At 54.1% G+C, this 17,055-nt stretch overlaps 7 protein-coding genes across 7 annotated transcripts; 5 read left to right on the forward strand and 2 right to left on the reverse strand.

Annotated features, from left to right (window-relative positions):
- The first annotated feature begins 5 nt into the window (after positions 1–5).
- On the forward strand, positions 6–4,919 carry M421DRAFT_418625 (ATP-dependent RNA helicase A). Its single transcript, XM_033591856.1, has 3 exons — positions 6–978; positions 1,046–2,735; positions 2,783–4,919. Exons 1-3 carry the CDS (start codon positions 246–248, stop codon positions 4,785–4,787), a joined length of 4,428 nt encoding a protein of 1,475 aa, XP_033450552.1. The 5' UTR covers positions 6–245; the 3' UTR covers positions 4,788–4,919.
- Positions 4,920–5,269: 350 nt separating this feature from the next.
- Positions 5,270–6,130, reverse strand: M421DRAFT_418626 (RNA-binding domain-containing protein). The gene has a single exon (XM_033591857.1). It carries the CDS (start codon positions 6,078–6,080, stop codon positions 5,400–5,402), a length of 681 nt encoding a protein of 226 aa, XP_033450553.1. The 5' UTR covers positions 6,081–6,130; the 3' UTR covers positions 5,270–5,399.
- Positions 6,131–7,632: 1,502 nt separating this feature from the next.
- Positions 7,633–9,372, forward strand: M421DRAFT_99661 (decarboxylating 6-phosphogluconate dehydrogenase; the record flags this gene model as incomplete). The annotated part of the gene is made up of 6 exons (XM_033598777.1): positions 7,633–7,674; positions 7,737–7,765; positions 7,816–7,854; positions 7,905–7,936; positions 7,988–8,319; positions 8,368–9,372. 6 exons carry the CDS (start codon positions 7,633–7,635, stop codon positions 9,370–9,372), a joined length of 1,479 nt encoding a protein of 492 aa, XP_033450554.1.
- A 261-nt stretch (positions 9,373–9,633) lies between these two features.
- On the forward strand, positions 9,634–10,970 carry M421DRAFT_370661 (uncharacterized protein). The gene is made up of 3 exons (XM_033589748.1): positions 9,634–10,018; positions 10,094–10,471; positions 10,523–10,970. Exons 1-3 carry the CDS (start codon positions 9,894–9,896, stop codon positions 10,704–10,706), a joined length of 687 nt encoding a protein of 228 aa, XP_033450555.1. The 5' UTR covers positions 9,634–9,893; the 3' UTR covers positions 10,707–10,970.
- Positions 10,971–13,340: 2,370 nt separating this feature from the next.
- On the reverse strand, positions 13,341–14,614 carry M421DRAFT_371168 (uncharacterized protein). Its single transcript, XM_033589750.1, has 2 exons — positions 14,166–14,614; positions 13,341–14,075 (listed from the first exon to the last, which is right to left on the reverse strand). Exons 1-2 carry the CDS (start codon positions 14,522–14,524, stop codon positions 13,442–13,444), a joined length of 993 nt encoding a protein of 330 aa, XP_033450556.1. The 5' UTR covers positions 14,525–14,614; the 3' UTR covers positions 13,341–13,441.
- A 71-nt stretch (positions 14,615–14,685) lies between these two features.
- On the forward strand, positions 14,686–15,756 carry M421DRAFT_3385 (uncharacterized protein; the record flags this gene model as incomplete). Its single annotated transcript, XM_033589442.1, has 1 exon — positions 14,686–15,756. The coding sequence occupies one exon, from the start codon at positions 14,686–14,688 to the stop codon at positions 15,754–15,756; it is 1,071 nt and encodes a 356-aa protein (XP_033450557.1).
- Positions 15,757–16,115: 359 nt separating this feature from the next.
- On the forward strand, positions 16,116–16,914 carry M421DRAFT_58929 (uncharacterized protein; the record flags this gene model as incomplete). The annotated part of the gene is made up of 2 exons (XM_033595644.1): positions 16,116–16,726; positions 16,773–16,914. Coding segments are annotated over 2 exons (753 nt in total), but the record flags the coding sequence as incomplete, so codon positions are not given.
- Positions 16,915–17,055: the final 141 nt, after the last annotated feature.

The raw sequence follows: 17,055 nt of genomic DNA on the forward strand, positions 1-17,055 counted from the left end.
TGAGTGGAGCGTCCTTCTGGTACTCCACTTCGACAGCCCTCTGCACCTCGTCGCCGCACCCAGGAGCCCTCTGCGCCGCCCTACATGCGTCCCATCAGCTTTTGCGCCCCGTCCAATCTTGATCTCGCGAAGGATCAAGCTCCGATTTATTCCATACGGAAGCCCGCCTGAGGTCCCGACTTACCTACCCTTTTTGGAAGTTTCACCTGTCAAACAAATTCTGAACCCTCACACTACCACCGACAATGGCTAAGAAGAAGAAGCCAGCGGGAAATCCTTCACGTGGTTTCGCTACCACTTCGGTCGCCAGCAAACCAAAGGTTGAGAAATCTGTCGTTGACGCCACCGACAAAGAAAGCGTGCCTGCGCTTCCCAAAATTGGGACAACCGTCCCTCAAGTGGATGCTTCAGCTGCCAAGAAGGAGGAACTTGCGAAGCAGGAGGTCACCCAGACTCCAGAAGAGCTTGAGGCTCAGCTTGAGCGCGACGAATTGCAATTGCTCGTTGAGAAGCATGCCGCCAAGGTGCGACGAGAGTCTCGTCGACAGGTCACCAAGTTCGATACGGATCGCAGAGTTCTTCGTGCGCAATCTCATCACATGAATGTTCACGAGTGGCTCCCAAATGAGATCCTGGACACCATTATTTCCTTGGCGCAAACTGAATCGAACGACTCAAACCGCAGGCAAGGACAGCAGCAGTCTTTGCTCAAAGTGATGTCAGAGGAAGATGCCATGTCGAAGCTATGGACCCTCAGCTTGACTCTGCGTGATCTTGAATTCACCCGCGAGCAGATTGAGCCTGTCTTGAGGTGGATCTGTGCAGACGCCGGCGGCATCGACGCATCATCCGCTGTCTGGGGCTTACAGGAAGCGCTGGAGTGGCTTGCACTGGATCAATGCGAAGGGCACAACTTCTCCTACGAAGATTCGAAGCCAAGGCAGCCGATGATATCCACTCCAGATGTGTCCCGTCCAGGTATGTTAGCTCGCCAGAGCAGCTCTCAGGCGTACAACTGATGTGCTGCTCAGCTGACAAGCAGTAGTGTCACCCATACCGGAGCTCTTAATACCCCAGAACGGCTCAGCCGGTTCATCAGAGCACAACTCGAAGCAAGCGCTAGCATCAGGGCTGCCCACTCCAGCCGAATCGGATCACAGCGATGTTCAAGTCAGCGACATTGACAGTGATATTGACCTAGACGAACTTGTGCCAACGTATCTGAAGGTCAAAGGCAGATTGTACGAGATTGACCCCGAGCTCGTCGAGGTCAATCCACGAAAGAAGGGTTCGAAGGGCAAGAAGGCAGCAGCAACAAAGACAGTACAATCGCTAAAGGTCCGAAAGCTCCTGTCGCAATTACAGCAGCTCGAATCCGATGCCTTGTTTGACGATCGCGAGGCCGAGGCAAGGTGGCCGTCAAAGCGCAATGAAATCGCCCTAAATCAGGCCGCGAAAAGACAGGCGGAAGCGGTACAGCCAAGGGCCTCGAAGGGACCAAGCCAAGACGAGATTGCGGACAAGCCGTCATTCAACGAACGATCCTCCTCGATGAGGGTGAATGGCGGGGACGCCGACGACATCATGGCAGAAGCTGATATGTTGGGCGATATGTTCTCTGCAATCCCCGATGAGCCGACAGCTGACAACACTACGACTGAGAATGCTGAGGCAGGCAACATCACCTTGAGAGACTTCGGAAAGCAAGGCGGAGTCACACCGCGTCGTGTCCTCGAAGAAGCTGTACGCTCAAGAGACCCTGGAGCTCGAGTCATGTACAAGCTGATCTCGCCAACCCTCTATCGGTGTCGGCATGCGGTAACTATCACATGGTCGAAAGACCTCGAAATCGAGTATGAGACCGACATATCTGGTGTCAACGTTGCACTGCGTGGCATCCAAGCAGTATTCGAGGCCACGACCATTGCTGCCATTGATGCTGACCAAAGCGAAGGCTTCATATCCACTGTGGCCTTGTTTTCGACCTCCGCTGCGTTGGCCAAAGAAGAGAAAGTTTACATCCGGCTTTCACCGAACTGGAGAGATGTCTATCGTGAATTCCTTGAACACCGCAAAGATCGCATCGATGCGGAGGACCGTGAAGCCGTCAGATACTACCGTTCGATTGTTCAAGATCAGATAGAGAACGAAGAGTCTGATGGTGTTGTCCTGACTAATCGGTGGAAAAGTCGAACTCAGGTTGGTACAAGTTACAGTCTTTCCAACTCTGGGTTGAGCACTCCTGTTCCTGAAACCCAAGGCCTCCGAGATCTTTGGGCGCAGAAGGCTGCAACACAATCATATCAGCATATGCTAGTTGGCAGGATGAACTTGCCAGTGTATGGCTTTAGGGAATCCATTTTATCGACCATCGACAAGAACCAGGTCACTATCGTCTGTGGTGAGACGGGCTGTGGAAAGAGCACGCAGATACCATCTTTCATCTTGGAACACCAGCTTAGCCAGGGCAAGGCCTGCAAGGTTTATTGTACGGAGCCTAGACGAATCTCGGCCATCTCACTTGCTCAGCGCGTCAGCGAAGAGCTCGGTGAGGGTCCAAAAGACCTTGGATCAACGCGCTCTCTTGTTGGATATGCTATTCGTCTGGAGTCCAAGACATCTGCACAGACCAGGCTCATTTATGCAACTGTCGGAGTAGTGTTGAGGATGTTGGAGGGACCCAAAGGCTTGAGAGAGGTCACACATCTGGTTATTGACGAGGTCCACGAACGGAGGTATGTTGTCCCTCATCCCAGTCTGGTTTGGTATTGACATCGCATAGCATTGATACCGATTTCTTGCTAATTATCCTCCGGACACTCATGGATCGTCGTCCCGAGCTCAGGGTCATCCTGATGAGTGCTACTGTGGATGCGGCTCGCTTCTCTCGATACCTCAATGACGCTCCGATTCTGAATGTGCCTGGACGAACGTTCCCTGTGCAGACCCAATTCCTGGAAGACGCCATTGAGTTGACACACTATGCCGGTTCTACTGAAGACGCCCGGAAGAACGGCAACAGCAGTGGTGACGATGACGATGAGGAGATCACGTCCGAGAAGTCTGGCATCCCAAGCAAGCTCCCGGGATACAGCCCAGCAACTCGAAACGTGCTATCTACTTACGACGAGTATGCTATCGACTACGATCTGATCGTTCGATTGATCGAAGCTGTGGCGTACGACCCGCAACTTAGCCGATTTAGCAGTGCGGTGTTGGTGTTCCTGCCAGGTATCGCTGAAATTCGACAGCTCAACGACATGCTTGCCGGTCACCCTTCCTTCAGCTCAAATTGGCTGATCTACCCGTTACACTCCACCATTTCAAGCGACGACCAGCAGGCCGCCTTCCTCTTTCCTCCGCTGGGCTGTCGAAAGATTGTGATCGCAACCAACATTGCGGAGACTGGTGTGACTATCCCGGATATCACGTGCGTCATTGACACTGGCAAGCACAAGGAGATGCGCTTTGACGAGCGCCGTCAATTGTCTCGTCTTGCACAATCTTTTATCGCACGCGCAAACGCAAAGCAGCGACGCGGTCGTGCTGGTCGTGTACAGGAAGGATTGTGCTTTCACCTATTTACAAAGTATCGTCACGACAACCTCATGATGGACCAGCAAACTCCTGAGATGTTACGCTTATCGTTGCAAGACCTCGTCATGCGGACGAAAATTTGTAAGCTTGGCGACATCGAGGCTACATTGTCAGAAGCTCTAGATCCGCCATCCCCCAAGAACATTCGACGTGCGATCGATGCGCTCATCGAGGTTGATGCGTTGACCCCCGGTGAGGAGCTTACCAGTCTGGGCCGTCAAATCTCTAGACTGCCCCTAGACGCACATCTCGGGAAGCTGGTACTGCTCGCCAGTATTTTTAGCTGTGTAGACGTTGCCATCACGATTGCTGCCATCCTCTCCTCCAAGTCGCCTTTCCTAACACCTTTCGGCGCGAAGCAACGAGCCGACATTGCACGCTTGTCATTCAAGACCGGCGACTCTGACCTACTCACAACCTACAACGCTTATAAAGCATGGCGCAGCGTATGCACCGCTGCCGGCCGCTCAGAGATGCAGTTCTGCCACAAGAACTTCCTCTCCCCACAAAACCTAGGCAACATCGAAGACCTAAAAGCTCAACTGCTAAGTAACCTCGTTGAGTCAGGATTCGTCCTGATGTCGCCGGAAGACCGCCGGGTACTCAGCCGCTACCGATCGACGACACGGCACCGGGTCTTCGTTAATGTCCCACCACAGTACGACACCTACTCAAACAACGAACATCTCGTCAACTCTGTGATCGCAACAGCGTTCTACCCTAAGCTGCTCACCCGCGAAGGTAAAGGCTGGCGCAACATCAGCAACAACCAGACTGTCAATCTGGCACCCACGAGCGTCAACAAGGGAACCAACACCGCCAAGTTCCTCTCCTACTACCACATAATGCAGTCAAGTAGCAAGTTTTACAACGCGCACTCGACCTCCATCGCACACCCACTGCCAATGGTGCTCATGGTTGGCGCAGACATGGACTTCAAGCTGCATGCGGGCGTGGCCAGCTTCCCAGGCAACGTTGTCCGGTTTGCGGTCAGGGAGTGGAGGGCCGCTGTTGCGCTGAAGGTACTGAGACGCAGGGTCAAGGAGATCTTGAGCGCAAGCTGGAAAAATCCTGGTAGAGCGATGAGTGAGAGGGAAAGAGTGTGGTTGGGGATCTTCGAGAGGGTGTTTACGGAGAGGTGGGAGAAGGATGAGAGGATTAGGGAGAGAGCGGGTGGTAAGGCGAGGTGAGATGCATAGTGTACTGTCTAGAATGGCCTTTGTGGTCTGGACACTGGACTGGAAAAGCAAGTTCGAAAGAGAGTATGATAGCTGCTAGTACAATGTCTAGTCGAGTGCTTGGAGCATCCGCATTGGAAGTCTTCGGCTCTTCTCTATTATTTGTGTGACTGCTTCGATCCCATCTAGCCCTGCAGACTGGATAGGTGAGTTCTCCAATTCGGTAGTCGCGAACCTTTGGCAAGGGCTGAGGTCCTGTGCAGGCTACAAAAGTACCTTGACCTTGTCACGGATGCACGCATCGGTTCTGCGACGAATGATTGTAAGCACAAGCTTAAGAGACACTTGGGACCGAGCTGGAAGGCAGAATGTGTGTAGTCTAAGTAGTAATTGCGTCAGGGTATTTCGAGCCTCATCATATCAGCTTCGTATCCCCCAACCTACACAACGAAGCTCTCAAGTCACCTTTCCCGAAAACGCAGGTTCAACTCTTTCCCCTCATGTTGTATAGTCCTTCCTCTCTTCTCGATGCCAAGCCAGGCTTGCAGCGTGTTCCAGCTGCAATCTCCACGATGATGGCTGAGGAACGTTGTATTGACATGAGCCAATTTATGCGTCCTTTCCTCAGCCAAGCACCCTTGGACCGCTCTGCTTGCCCTTCTTCTGCACTCCCCGCGGGATGAACGGTAGTGCAGCTGTCATCGCAGGCGCGGCTGTGACCGTGTTTGCCTTGTTGCCAGCGCCGTTCTTGTTCTTGTTGTTCTTATTGTTCTGCCCAAATTTACCGTGCTTGTCTTCCTTCTTGGTCACAGCCTTAACTTCTGACGTTGCCCGCTTGATCAGTACAGGGTGGCTACCAATGTACTTGCCGTTCATCTCCTTCGCGGCGCGGAAGTAGTCGTCGGTGTCGGCGAAGCTTACGAAACCGTAACTCTTGCTTTTTGTTGAGCGCTTGTCGCGCACTACACGAGCTTTCGTCAAAGATGGATATTTCGAGAACGCCTTCATAAGCGAATCATCCGTAACTTCGCCAGCCAAATTACCAATAAACAATCGTGGATGGAGGGGATTCCACTCCAGCAGAGTCTCGTCCTCCCACTGCTTGCCTCCACCTTCGCGAACAACTGTCTTCGTCTTGCCGTCTGCGGTGGTGCCAACATCTGCGTCTGTGGAAGACTGTGCGATGCCGACGTTTGCGTTTCCGCTCTTCTTAGCATTTGCGTCGTCCCTGTTGTATGCGCTGTTCCATTCAGCTATGCGTGCCTCTTCTTCAGGATCGTATGTGCCACCCGTACCACGGTTCATCGTGGCGGCGGCAGACGGGTATGACGCGGTTGGGGCACCTGCAGCGTAGGCTGGATATGAGTAGCTGTTGTAAGTATTGCTGGTCGGGTACGCGGAAGCTTGGTAGGGAGCGCTCACAGTGGCTTGCGGGTACATAGCCGGGGCAGCAGACACCTGCGGCGGAGCATGCGCTACCACTGAGCGCGGCGTGAAACTAGCAAACATGGTCGAGTTTGCCTGTGGCCTTGCGCCAGCATTGCTCGGTCGCGAAGGCGGCGCAGAGTACGTCGTGGGCGGCGGCCGCGCTGGGAGCGAGTGGTGCGGTTGCAGACTAGGGTTGTTTGCCATCTTGGATGTGAAGGGTGCGCCGCTGCAGCCGGTGGCCTGATTGGGATATTACAGAGGTTTGCGCGACTCAGTAGAGGGTATGTATATCGATTGTCGGCCGGGAAAGCGTGCAGCCTGGATGCGGCGACGATTTAGAAAGTCTGTCACGCGCAAGGCAAAGCTTGGAGGTGGGCGCCAGATGTTCGCTCAGCGGTATTGGGTGGAGAGCCAGGCGCTCGGGCCGTGGGGTGGATGAAGGCTGGTGAATGTGCGGTTGGTGGATCCCGTCGTGATGGTTAATGCCGCACTTGTTGCGCAGACTTCAAATGAGGCTGAGGTGCAGTGCTGACTACGCAAGACACGGCGACCCAAGCCCGACCACGGTGCAGCGCCCGGTCCAGGTCCGGACGGCTTTTGAGCGAAGCGGAGTGGGATGGCGGACCGGGTGCAATAACAATGAGTAATTGCCACTGGTCTGCGTTGAACTGCACTGATTCGGCGATTTGTTGAGCGCAGATGCACGCTCAAACACTGGACATGGCTTGGCAGGTGCGTGTGATACACGTGACATGTGCCGGCGGCCGCACCTTCCTCAGCAGCAGCACCAGCCGAGCAAACGACAGCGCATACCTTTGTTGGCCGGATTGAACATGAGCGCAGTAGTGACGTCTGACTGTCGTGCTGCGAACGTCCCACCGTCCCTACAAACGGCCAGCTTTCGGCGGACTTAGTGGCTGCTCAACAATCCCTACTCGCTGGTGCCCCTCTTTCCGTTGGCTGTGGGCCTGTGGCTAGGGCTGAGATGGAGGGGCTGTCGCAGCAACAGCACCTCGTATCAAGGTATTCTTGAAGCTTTTTCCGCGGGTGACAGCCGGAGGAATAGCTCTACAAACGGTAGACGGTAAAATTAGACCCCGACACAGTGTTTGCGTTGAAATGTTGGCCGCGGCCGAAGCCATTCTCCGTTGCTGAGATTAGAAAGAATCTTGCAGCACATCGCCCAGTTGACATCACGTCTGCCCCACGCCGCCAGTGCCGCTACCACACGAAGTTCCACTTGCTTCCGGCTCGGAGACGCAGAATCTACTTATTCCAAACAACCCCCACTACCTCTCACTACTTGTCCTCCATCAACCTCCAATTGCTCTGAATTGTTGCGCGCCAGGTCGTTGCAGCTCTACCCCGCTATCAGTCTTCAGACACCCCTCACTCAACACATCACCTTTACAACACCCAGATCGCAAATATGTCTGAGCCCGTCGGTGACTTTGGTTTGATCGGTTTGGCCGTAGGTGCTCTCCCAGCTGTGAGCTATGCACAGAGGACTAGAAGCTCACAATTGATGTGTAGGTCATGGGTCAGAACCTGATTCTCAACGCGTAAGCACTACACATCTCAGCCATCTGCGGGCATTGCTAACAACGAGCAGTGCTGACCACGGTTTCACCGTTGTTGCCTTCAACCGAACGTATGAAATTCCCTGACGAAGCGTACGAGCTGGAATTGACAAGTTTGCAGTGTCTCTAAGGTTGACCGTTTCTTGAACGATGGTAAGACTGCCGCGCACTTGAATCATTGAGCTCAGAACTGATGTCGAACAGAGGCCAAGGGTAAGTCCATCGTTGGTGCTCACTCCATCAAGGAGTTTTGCGCCAAGCTCAAGAAGCCCCGCCGTATGATGATGCTCGTCATGGCCGGAAAGCCCGTTGACGACTTCATTGAGCTCCTCCTGAACGAGGGTGGCATCGAGGAGGGCGACATCATCATCGACGGTGGCAACTCCCACTACCCCGACACAAACCGCCGCACCAAGTACCTCGCACAGAAGGGTATCCGCTTTGTCGGTACCGGTGTTTCTGGTGGTGAGGAGGGTGCCCGCTATGGTCCCTCCATCATGCCCGGTGGCAACGAGGAGGCCTGGCCTTACATCAAGGTAGGATTGATGTGAATCTGCCAGAGAACATACCTGACAGCGTAACAGGACGTCCTCCAGTCCATCTCCGCCAAGTCTGACGGCGAGGCCTGCTGCCAGTGGGTCGGTGACGAGGGTGCTGGCCACTACGTCAAGATGGTCCACAACGGTATCGAGTACGGTGACATGCAGTTGATCTGCGAGGCCTACGATATCATGAAGCGCGGTCTTGGACTCAGCAACAAGGAGATTGGCGATGTCTTCGCCAAGTGGAACAGCGGTGTCCTCGACTCTTTCCTGATCGAGATCACCCGCGACATCATGTACAAGAACGACGACGATGGCGTTGCCATCGTCGAGAAGATTATGGACTCTGCTGGTCAGAAGGGTACCGGCAAGTGGACCGCCATCAACGCTCTCGACCTCGGCATGCCCGTCACTCTCATCGGTGAGGCCGTCTTCGCTCGCTGCCTGTCCTCGCTCAAGGCTGAGCGTGGCCGTGCCGCTGGTCTTCTCGACGGACCTAGTCCCAGCTTTACGGGCGACAAGCAGGCTTTCATCGACAACCTCGAGCAGGCCCTTTACGCCTCCAAGATCATCTCTTATGCTCAGGGTTTCATGCTGATCCAGAACGCCGCCAAGGAGTACAACTGGAAGCTCAACAAGCCCGAGATTGCCCTCATGTGGCGCGGTGGATGCATCATCCGCTCCGTCTTCTTGAAGGACATCACCAAGGCTTACCGCGCCAACCCTGACCTCGAGAACCTGCTCTTCGATGACTTCTTCAACAAGGCTATTCACAAGGCGCAGTCCGGCTGGAGAGACGTCGTCTCCAAGGGTGCTCTTTGGGGTATCCCAACACCTGCTTTCAGCACCGCGCTCAGCTTCTACGACGGTTACCGCGCCAAGGACCTACCCGCCAACCTGTTGCAGGCTCAGCGTGATTATTTCGGTGCCCACACATTCCGCATCAAGCCCGAATACGCCAACGAGCAATACAAGGAGGGCCAGGACATCCACGTCAACTGGACAGGAAGGGGTGGCAACATTTCTGCCTCCACCTACAACGCTTAATTTGATGACTATACCAGGACTGATAGAAGGAAGCACGGCGCTGCTTGAAATTTGGGCATGAAAAATGATGGATACGATGTAAATGATCGCTCGGATCCAGAATGAAATCGATTTGCGTACTGACACGAAACTCTCTGCAAGACAAATGAAATGACCAACTCACAACTGATGTCCCGGTAGTGGGAGCAGACCATGTCATTCGGCCAGCGCAGATCTCTAGTACAACAGGGCTTGGCGCAACTTAACTTAGGAACACAAACACCTGCACGCGCTGCAGGTCCCCACGCTCGCACCTCACATCTGTGCTTGCTCGCGTGCACATTGTTACTGTCTTCTTCTTGTCGCTCCTTTGCGTTTCCTTTTTGCGCACTGCTCGCTTTCTCCAAGCCTCGTTTGCCCGTGAATTCACTAAGCTACTCCCGAGGTCGACTGTCCGGAACACACGTTGGGGCTTCGACAACATCCAGACGCACAGCAGCTGCGGGAGACCAGGGAGGACCGCGCGAGCTTCTGGCACGATCATGGCCGACAACAAGCGCCAAAGTGTGGTGGGCAAGGTCGCTACTCCCAACCTGAAGACCGGTGGGGTAGCCACAAAGGATGTTGGTGATGCGGATTCGAACTTATACAAAGCCGTAGGGTCACGGTATGCTCCCCTTGCTTAACATATACGACCTCAAGGCCTTGAACGGCGCCCAACAGCAAGTCTGACACTGCGCAGTATCAAGATCACATGCGCGCCCAATAACAATGTCCTCGAAGGCACCCTCTTCACAGCATGCAACACTACAAACGCAATTGCGATCAACACCGCGCCTGCGCCGCCCAACCCTTCCGCCTCGCTCTCCTCGCAGCCCGGCGACTACCACATCATTCCCTTCGCACACATACTGTCCTTCGAGATCATTGGCCTCGGTGAACGAGGGCAACAGACAAATGCAGGGTTCGATAGCGCAGTGCCCAACATCGCGAAGGTCGACATGGCAGCGCTGATGGCAAGAGAGGAGCAGACGATCCGTGAGATGAAGAAGAAAGATGAACAGAAGGGCAAGGGAGTCAGCAGAGAAGCGCAGGATATCTTTGACGCAGTGAGCAGAACGTACGTCTCAATAATTGCTAAGATAAGAGGACTGGACTGACTAGGCTGCAGGCTTCCAGCAGAGTGGCACCAACAGGATATTGTCGTTAACCAGGCTGTTCTCATCAAGCCTCCTTACACATTGGACAGCATCAAGGCACCGGCTGGCAAGGAGCAAAGCGTCATCCAGGTGAGGAAGATCATGGAGCGTCACTTCCAGAAGAGGGCCGCAGCTACACCCCGCAAGGGCGGTTAGAACGAATCCCAGTGGAAGATGAGGCGAAGACTGGCAAGCGAGCCAGAAGGCTTGTGCAATCGCCGGTTTCCAAGAACGACGAATCACAGAACTGAATTCACACTAGGAAACAGAGAGTCTGTACATGAGTCGCAATTGCCGCCATCTCGGCAATGGGAGTAATACTTGAATACCGAAGATTTACGTACGTTCAAGAATCTTGACAGATAGGAGAATCAACAAACCAGGATCACAACACAACTTCAACGCACTTTGCATAACTACTGATCATTTTGAGGGCTACATATTGAGCTGTCATCATCTTAAGCACAATCTGCCTCGATGCTGCTGCAATGTCGCGACAGCCGAGTTCTCAGCCTCGTAAGGGAAAGAGCGAGGCGCTGAAGCTGCCTCGTGCATAGTTAGTCAGGAGTGCAGCCCGCAGGACCAGCTTACATTCACACACAGCCACCACTCTCTGCGCCACAGCCTCGCTGCCTTAGCAGTCGCTCTGATTCAAATACTTTAGCCGTCGACTGATGCGGTCCACTCTTCATCCGGTCCACTATGTTTTGGCAGGCATGTCCCTGAGGCCACCAGATCGTGACCGAGCACAGCTGACTTCTCACCGGATAATTATCTTACACTGATCGCGCTACATCTGACGCAAGGATCCAGGCCTTGCCACCAATTGTGGTGATCGGATCTCACACAGGCTGTGCAGAGCCACAAACGTGCTGCGGCGGCATGGCAGAGACGGATTTGTCTACGAAGAGTCGGATCTAGAGAGTCGATGTTTCCGTCTCATCCGCCTTTGCAGAGGAGACGATGGGCCCATAGAGTGTGAACTATTTCAACGATGACGAGATGGAGCACGAGGCTTTGTCATAAACCTGGTGGGCTCTGGACAAGCCGCACAGTATCAAGGTCAATGGCCAAGCGATGCGTATAACGAAGAATTTGTTCAAAGTCTTGTAACATCTGCGTCTCGACGAGTAGCACAGATTCTTGTGGATCGATGCTCTTTGAATCACCCAGGAAGACCACAAGGAAAGCGGCCACCAAGTCTAGCACATGGCATCTATCTACAGCCGCGCGAGACCGGTGATCTTCTAGCTTGGAACTGCGACTTCAGCGACGAATGGTGCCCTCCGCTTCATGCAGCGATTAGAGAAAGAGATACTCAAACAGTCTTGCAACAACTGGCAGATCGGATGCGCGTTGGCTTCTCTTTTGGTCAAATGCAGGACTTCAAATAAGGAGCGAATGCAGTGATTTTGAGGCTTTCTTCGAACAAGAATGGTTTGACAGGATCTGGATAAATCATGGAGTCGCAAAGGCACGGTTTGCGAGGGTCGCATGTGGCACAAAGTGAGTCTCAGCACGCACCTTTGCCTTGGTGCCATGTGTGTTGGATCTGCGACCGTCGTCATATCAGCAAGCAGTGTCAAATAGCATGCCTGACCCTTCAAGAAAGCACTCCTGGTGGCTGGAGAGCCAGGATCTGCAGACGTTGCTACGCGAATTCAGTGCAAGCAAGGCAAGTGGCCCGCGAGACAAAGTATACGCGCTGCTTGGCATCTCACCAGACGCGCACAATACGAAGATCCTGGTGCCGGATTATGGCAGAAGCGTACAAGATGTCGATCGCATAATCTTGAGTTACCTTCTCGGCTTACACGAATTGGGTATCCCGTTGAGCTAATTGCCTGCCTGGCGTTTGTCGGAATTCTTGCCATACCTCAGCATCAAGAACTAAGCATTCATGATACCGATTATTGTGTCTGCACTATTCAATGCTGAGGGGTTTCGGATGCTTGTACTAACTTGAGGACTGACCTCGTGCTTATTCTAACCTTCCTTCAGCCTCACTGCCTACTACCTCAGGCATCTCAGATCAAGTACGATACAAATCTCAAGCTGAATGCGGGAACCACTCCGCCGACGCCCTCTTTCCTAGGCGTAAGCACAAAAAGCAGCTCGGTGCAGATGTATAGGCTCTTAAGGTGCTTTGTCTAAGATACTGCCTACAGCCTCAGCCAGTTCTGTAGGTCTCTATCTTCTTTTCGCATTTGACTAACGACTGACTGATATCAGAAGCTAACGTTCAAGAGGACCTCAAGCAAATCACGCCAGTTGTAGGCTGGTCAGAGGAACATCGAACGCGCCAATGTCAAAACAACAAAAAAACATCAATCAAAACAAGCAAACACCCTTGAACTAACAGGTTCAGATTCGTGAAGTCAACCAGGCTCACAAGTCGTCCTCATTCGCTTTACTTGACCGACGCCGCTCCACTGGCTATTCATCCTCATCCACTACCGATAGCACCTCCGATTGTTCCGACCCATCTACCACCAACTCCGGCTGGTGCTTTTTGTTTTCGATGCAGTTGGCTCCCCTATCTTCGCAAATACCTCGTGCATTAAGCCCGGTATCTGTGTTCAGACGGATCGCATCCGTGATCCTGGAGAACCGAGAGAAATGTGGTCGTAGACCGGTGGCAGGGCGACGTTCTAGAGGCTGGAGGCCGGAGCAACCTGGTAATATATAGCCTGCTAATCATTTATTGTACCATGCCGTATCCTTGACCTGCATGCCTTTCCATTGCCAGCGCTCCAATACCCTTCCATCGTTGACCCTCAATTCATACTCACTGTTCACATTCATTAGTACCCTCGAAGTGCCGAGATAGAGACAACATGCATCAATAACACTGAAACAACAAAGCAGCGCGAATATCCACATAGCAAACTCTACCTCTTGCTCTTCACAGCGGCTTCCCCCCTCTCCCGCATGGCCGCCCTCGCACTCCTACTCCCACCCAGCTTCGGACCCTTCGGCTGGTCCTTGGCACTCGGCGGCATCACAGGCTTACGACTCTGCCTCTCCTCAATAGACTCGTAATATTCTGCCTGAAATCTTGCGACCATGTCATCGTCTGTGCCAGTAAAGCGCGGGTTGGTAGTCGTCGTGTCGTCAAAGTAGTCGATTTTCGCTTCCTTGAGTACGGCTTCGACGGCGGCGTCGCGCCGGATGTCATTGCTATTTCTGCGCTTGCGGCCGCGCCACGGTTTGCCATCTCTTCCCATTCGTACTTTCGGTGCTGGCGCAGTTCCCTCAAGACGGGCCCAGTCTTTGTGTGTGCGTGTGGAGTCTGCGGCAAGCGATACTTCCTCAAGCTTGCCTTGCCCGGCTGCAACGCGGTTGCTCAGGTCAGTGTCGGTGTCGATGGTGCTGCTGGGTGCTGCTGTCTGGACGGGGTTTGCGGCGAAGGCGTGTTTGAGGTCGGGCACTGTTGCAGCGACGATTGATTGAAGATGTAGTGGTATGGGCCCGCCGTATTTGCGGTGGTTCTGTTCAGCTAAACGGGCTTCTACATATACCGACCTGATATATTAGCCGTGTTCACTAACTCCAGTGTCATGACTATAAGAGCGTCGCTGCACAGGTATGCATGTGAAAGAGATGTCCACTCACATCTGCTTGTCGCTGGCGTCCACCACCTGTCCCGTCTGCGCAGCGAATCGGCCCGCATACTGGTCCGATGGCGGTGCCTCTATCTGCACGAGCTCTGTCTGTGGTTCTGGTTTGCGCGGGACTTCTTTGAGGCGGTCCCTGGGCCTCTTGCGACTCCTTATGATCTCTCTCAGGTTCAGCACCGACTCTTCCTCGTCATGTACAACTTCCGGCGCATTGTGTGGTGTCGTAGCATCGAGGGCTTGAGCGCTTGGAGTGCTCGCAGCATCGTCGTCTATGCGTGCTCGTTTGGTGTGTGTAGTCTTGCGGCGTTTGAAGCGGAAGCTTGGTGCTGTCGAGTCGTCCTCTACTGATGTCATGGTCGAGGTCGGTGCATGGGGAGGGCTCGAGATGGTCGACGGGTAAGACCGAGGCGCTCATGACTCGCAGCGACTTTAGCGCGCTGCTTATCGATAGTGAAGCCTCAAAAATTCTTGACATCGAATGCAACGACAGTAACTCGACGGAGTCCAAATTCACAATGGCAGTCGATAACTCGCTAGAGTCGCTTCTTGCGACTCTCACAACATCTATACGATCTGCCACCGAAGCACTCCCGCAGGACGACGTTCTCCCGCCGAAAGAGGGCATCTCTCTGCTTGACGTCAAGAACGAGCTCCTGCTCTCCTACCTTCAAAACCTCGTCTTCCTTATACTTCTCAAATTACGAGCACGATGCTCCGGAGAAAGTGACCAGCTACACCCACAAGATGAGGTCGTCCAGAAGCTCGTCGAGCTCCGAATTTACCTCGAGAAGGGTGTCCGCCCACTCGAGAACCGCCTGAAATACAACATTGACAAGATCATCCGCAGCGCAGACGATGCCGCCCGCCGCACAGCCCAAGCGACTGCGAAGTCAAAGCCGAAGAAGACAAGGAACGACACAGGTTCTGGGTCCGACGAGAGCGACGCCGAGTCCGCCGCCTCGGACCAGACCGCCGACTCGGAGGACGAGATGGCGTATGCGCCCAACAAGGCCGCTGTCGTTCGCGCAGAGCAAGAACAGCCCTCCACACGCGACCGCGAGTCGGCAAAGGACGGCATCTACCGCCCGCCCAAGATCACACCCATGGCCATGCCCACTACCGAAGGCCGCGCAGAGCGCCGCGACCGCCGTCCCAACAAGTCCGCCACCCTTGACGAATTCATCGCGACCGAACTGTCTTCCGCACCCATCGCTGAGCCCTCAATTGGAAGCACCATCACACACGGCGGACGACACACGAAATCCGAGAAGGAGCGACGGGAGGAAAACGAGAGGCGCGAGTACGAAGAAGCCAATTTCACTCGTTTGGCGCCGAAGAGCAAGAAGGAGAAGAGGAAGGAGGACAGGGGCAAGAGCCAGGGCGGCTTCGGCGGTGAGGAGTGGAGGGGGCTGGGCGCAGGCATCGACAGGATTGAAAGGCTCACACAGAAGAAGGAGGGGGGGGGGAAGGGCAGTCTGGAGAAGAGCAGGAAGAGGCCGGTCGATGATGGGCCAAGAGGAAGTGGCAGCGCGGCTGGAGATGCGTTTGCGAAGAGGCAGAAGATTGTCAGCAGGTATCGCAAGTAGGCTCAGCAGCTTGTATGCCTCTGGAATAGATATGGGTTTGTTGGACCGCTGTGAACGGGGTCGCGCCTTTTCTGGCTCCCACGTGGGAGCACCTTCCTACCTGGAGTCTCACTCAGAGAGAAACTTCGTTCCACTGTTTTTCAACACACCTCCCTCATCCTCTCGTTCCCTACAGTCATCTGTAGTCAGATGCTGCGTTGTCGCCATGTACTCACTACACGTTTTCTTCACATACCTACCGCTGCTCTTCGCGGTAGCCAGAAGGTTTCCAACATCCGCCGCCTACTCCAACATTTCCACTTGCACAGGGTAAGAAGCACCCAGGTCATGTTCGAGCTCACGTCACTAATCCTGACAGCGGCACAATCTACTTCGCCGCACATCCAGCCGACACCCTCCTCTACCAGAACCCTGACCTCTTCCACGATCTCTACGTCTACAAATGCGTCACCACCGTTATATTCACGTCCGGCGACCGCGGCATCGTGGGCAATATGTCTCGCACTCTTGAACACGGCCTCGAAGCTGCATACTCATGGACGAACGGCCTCGCTATAGACAATCAGACATGGTCGGCCAACACAGTCCAGATCGGTCGTAACAATGTGACGGTCAGCAGACCTCAAGATGTATACAACGTGCAGATTATTTATTTGCGGCTGCCGGGTGGTGGACCTGTTGGCTCCGGATATGCGCGCAACAAGGGCGAGTCGCTGAGGAAGCTGTACACTGGCGATATCAAGGCGGTCACCACTACGGACGGGAGGGCGACGTACACGCTCAAGTGCCTCCAGGATTTCCTCGCGGCCATTCTGATCGAGAGCGGCGCCACAGACGTCCGCGTGCTGGACTACAAGACCGGCATCCCAGATGAGGAGGATGAGAGGGAAGATCACGCAGACCATGTCGTGAGTGCCCGACTCGTCGTAGACGTTATGAAGCACATGAACAGCACAGCGAAGCTTCGGGGGTATGTCACACCCACGCACGAACAATCAAATGTGCTAACAGCTCAGGTACGCTGCCAGCTTTGCACGCAGATTCGATGCGAACCTCAATGAGACAGGTCTCGATTTCAAGAGGAAGGTTGCCGCGTTCCTCACTTACGCCGAGCACGATGCGCACATGGTATGCTGTTTCTCAAAGTTACCAGTGTGAATCTGGCTAAGTGGCGACAGTGCAAGACTTACGACGAGTGCATGGACAAGGCCGACAACGAGACCAAGGACAGGCTGATACAGGACCACGATGTGCTGTATGTTGCTGAGGCGCTGGGGCGGGAGTACTACGTCTCTTGAG

The sequence above is a fragment of the Didymella exigua genome (assembly GCF_010094145.1).
Source record: "Didymella exigua CBS 183.55 unplaced genomic scaffold M421scaffold_8, whole genome shotgun sequence".
Taxonomy (NCBI): domain Eukaryota; kingdom Fungi; phylum Ascomycota; class Dothideomycetes; order Pleosporales; family Didymellaceae; genus Didymella; species Didymella exigua.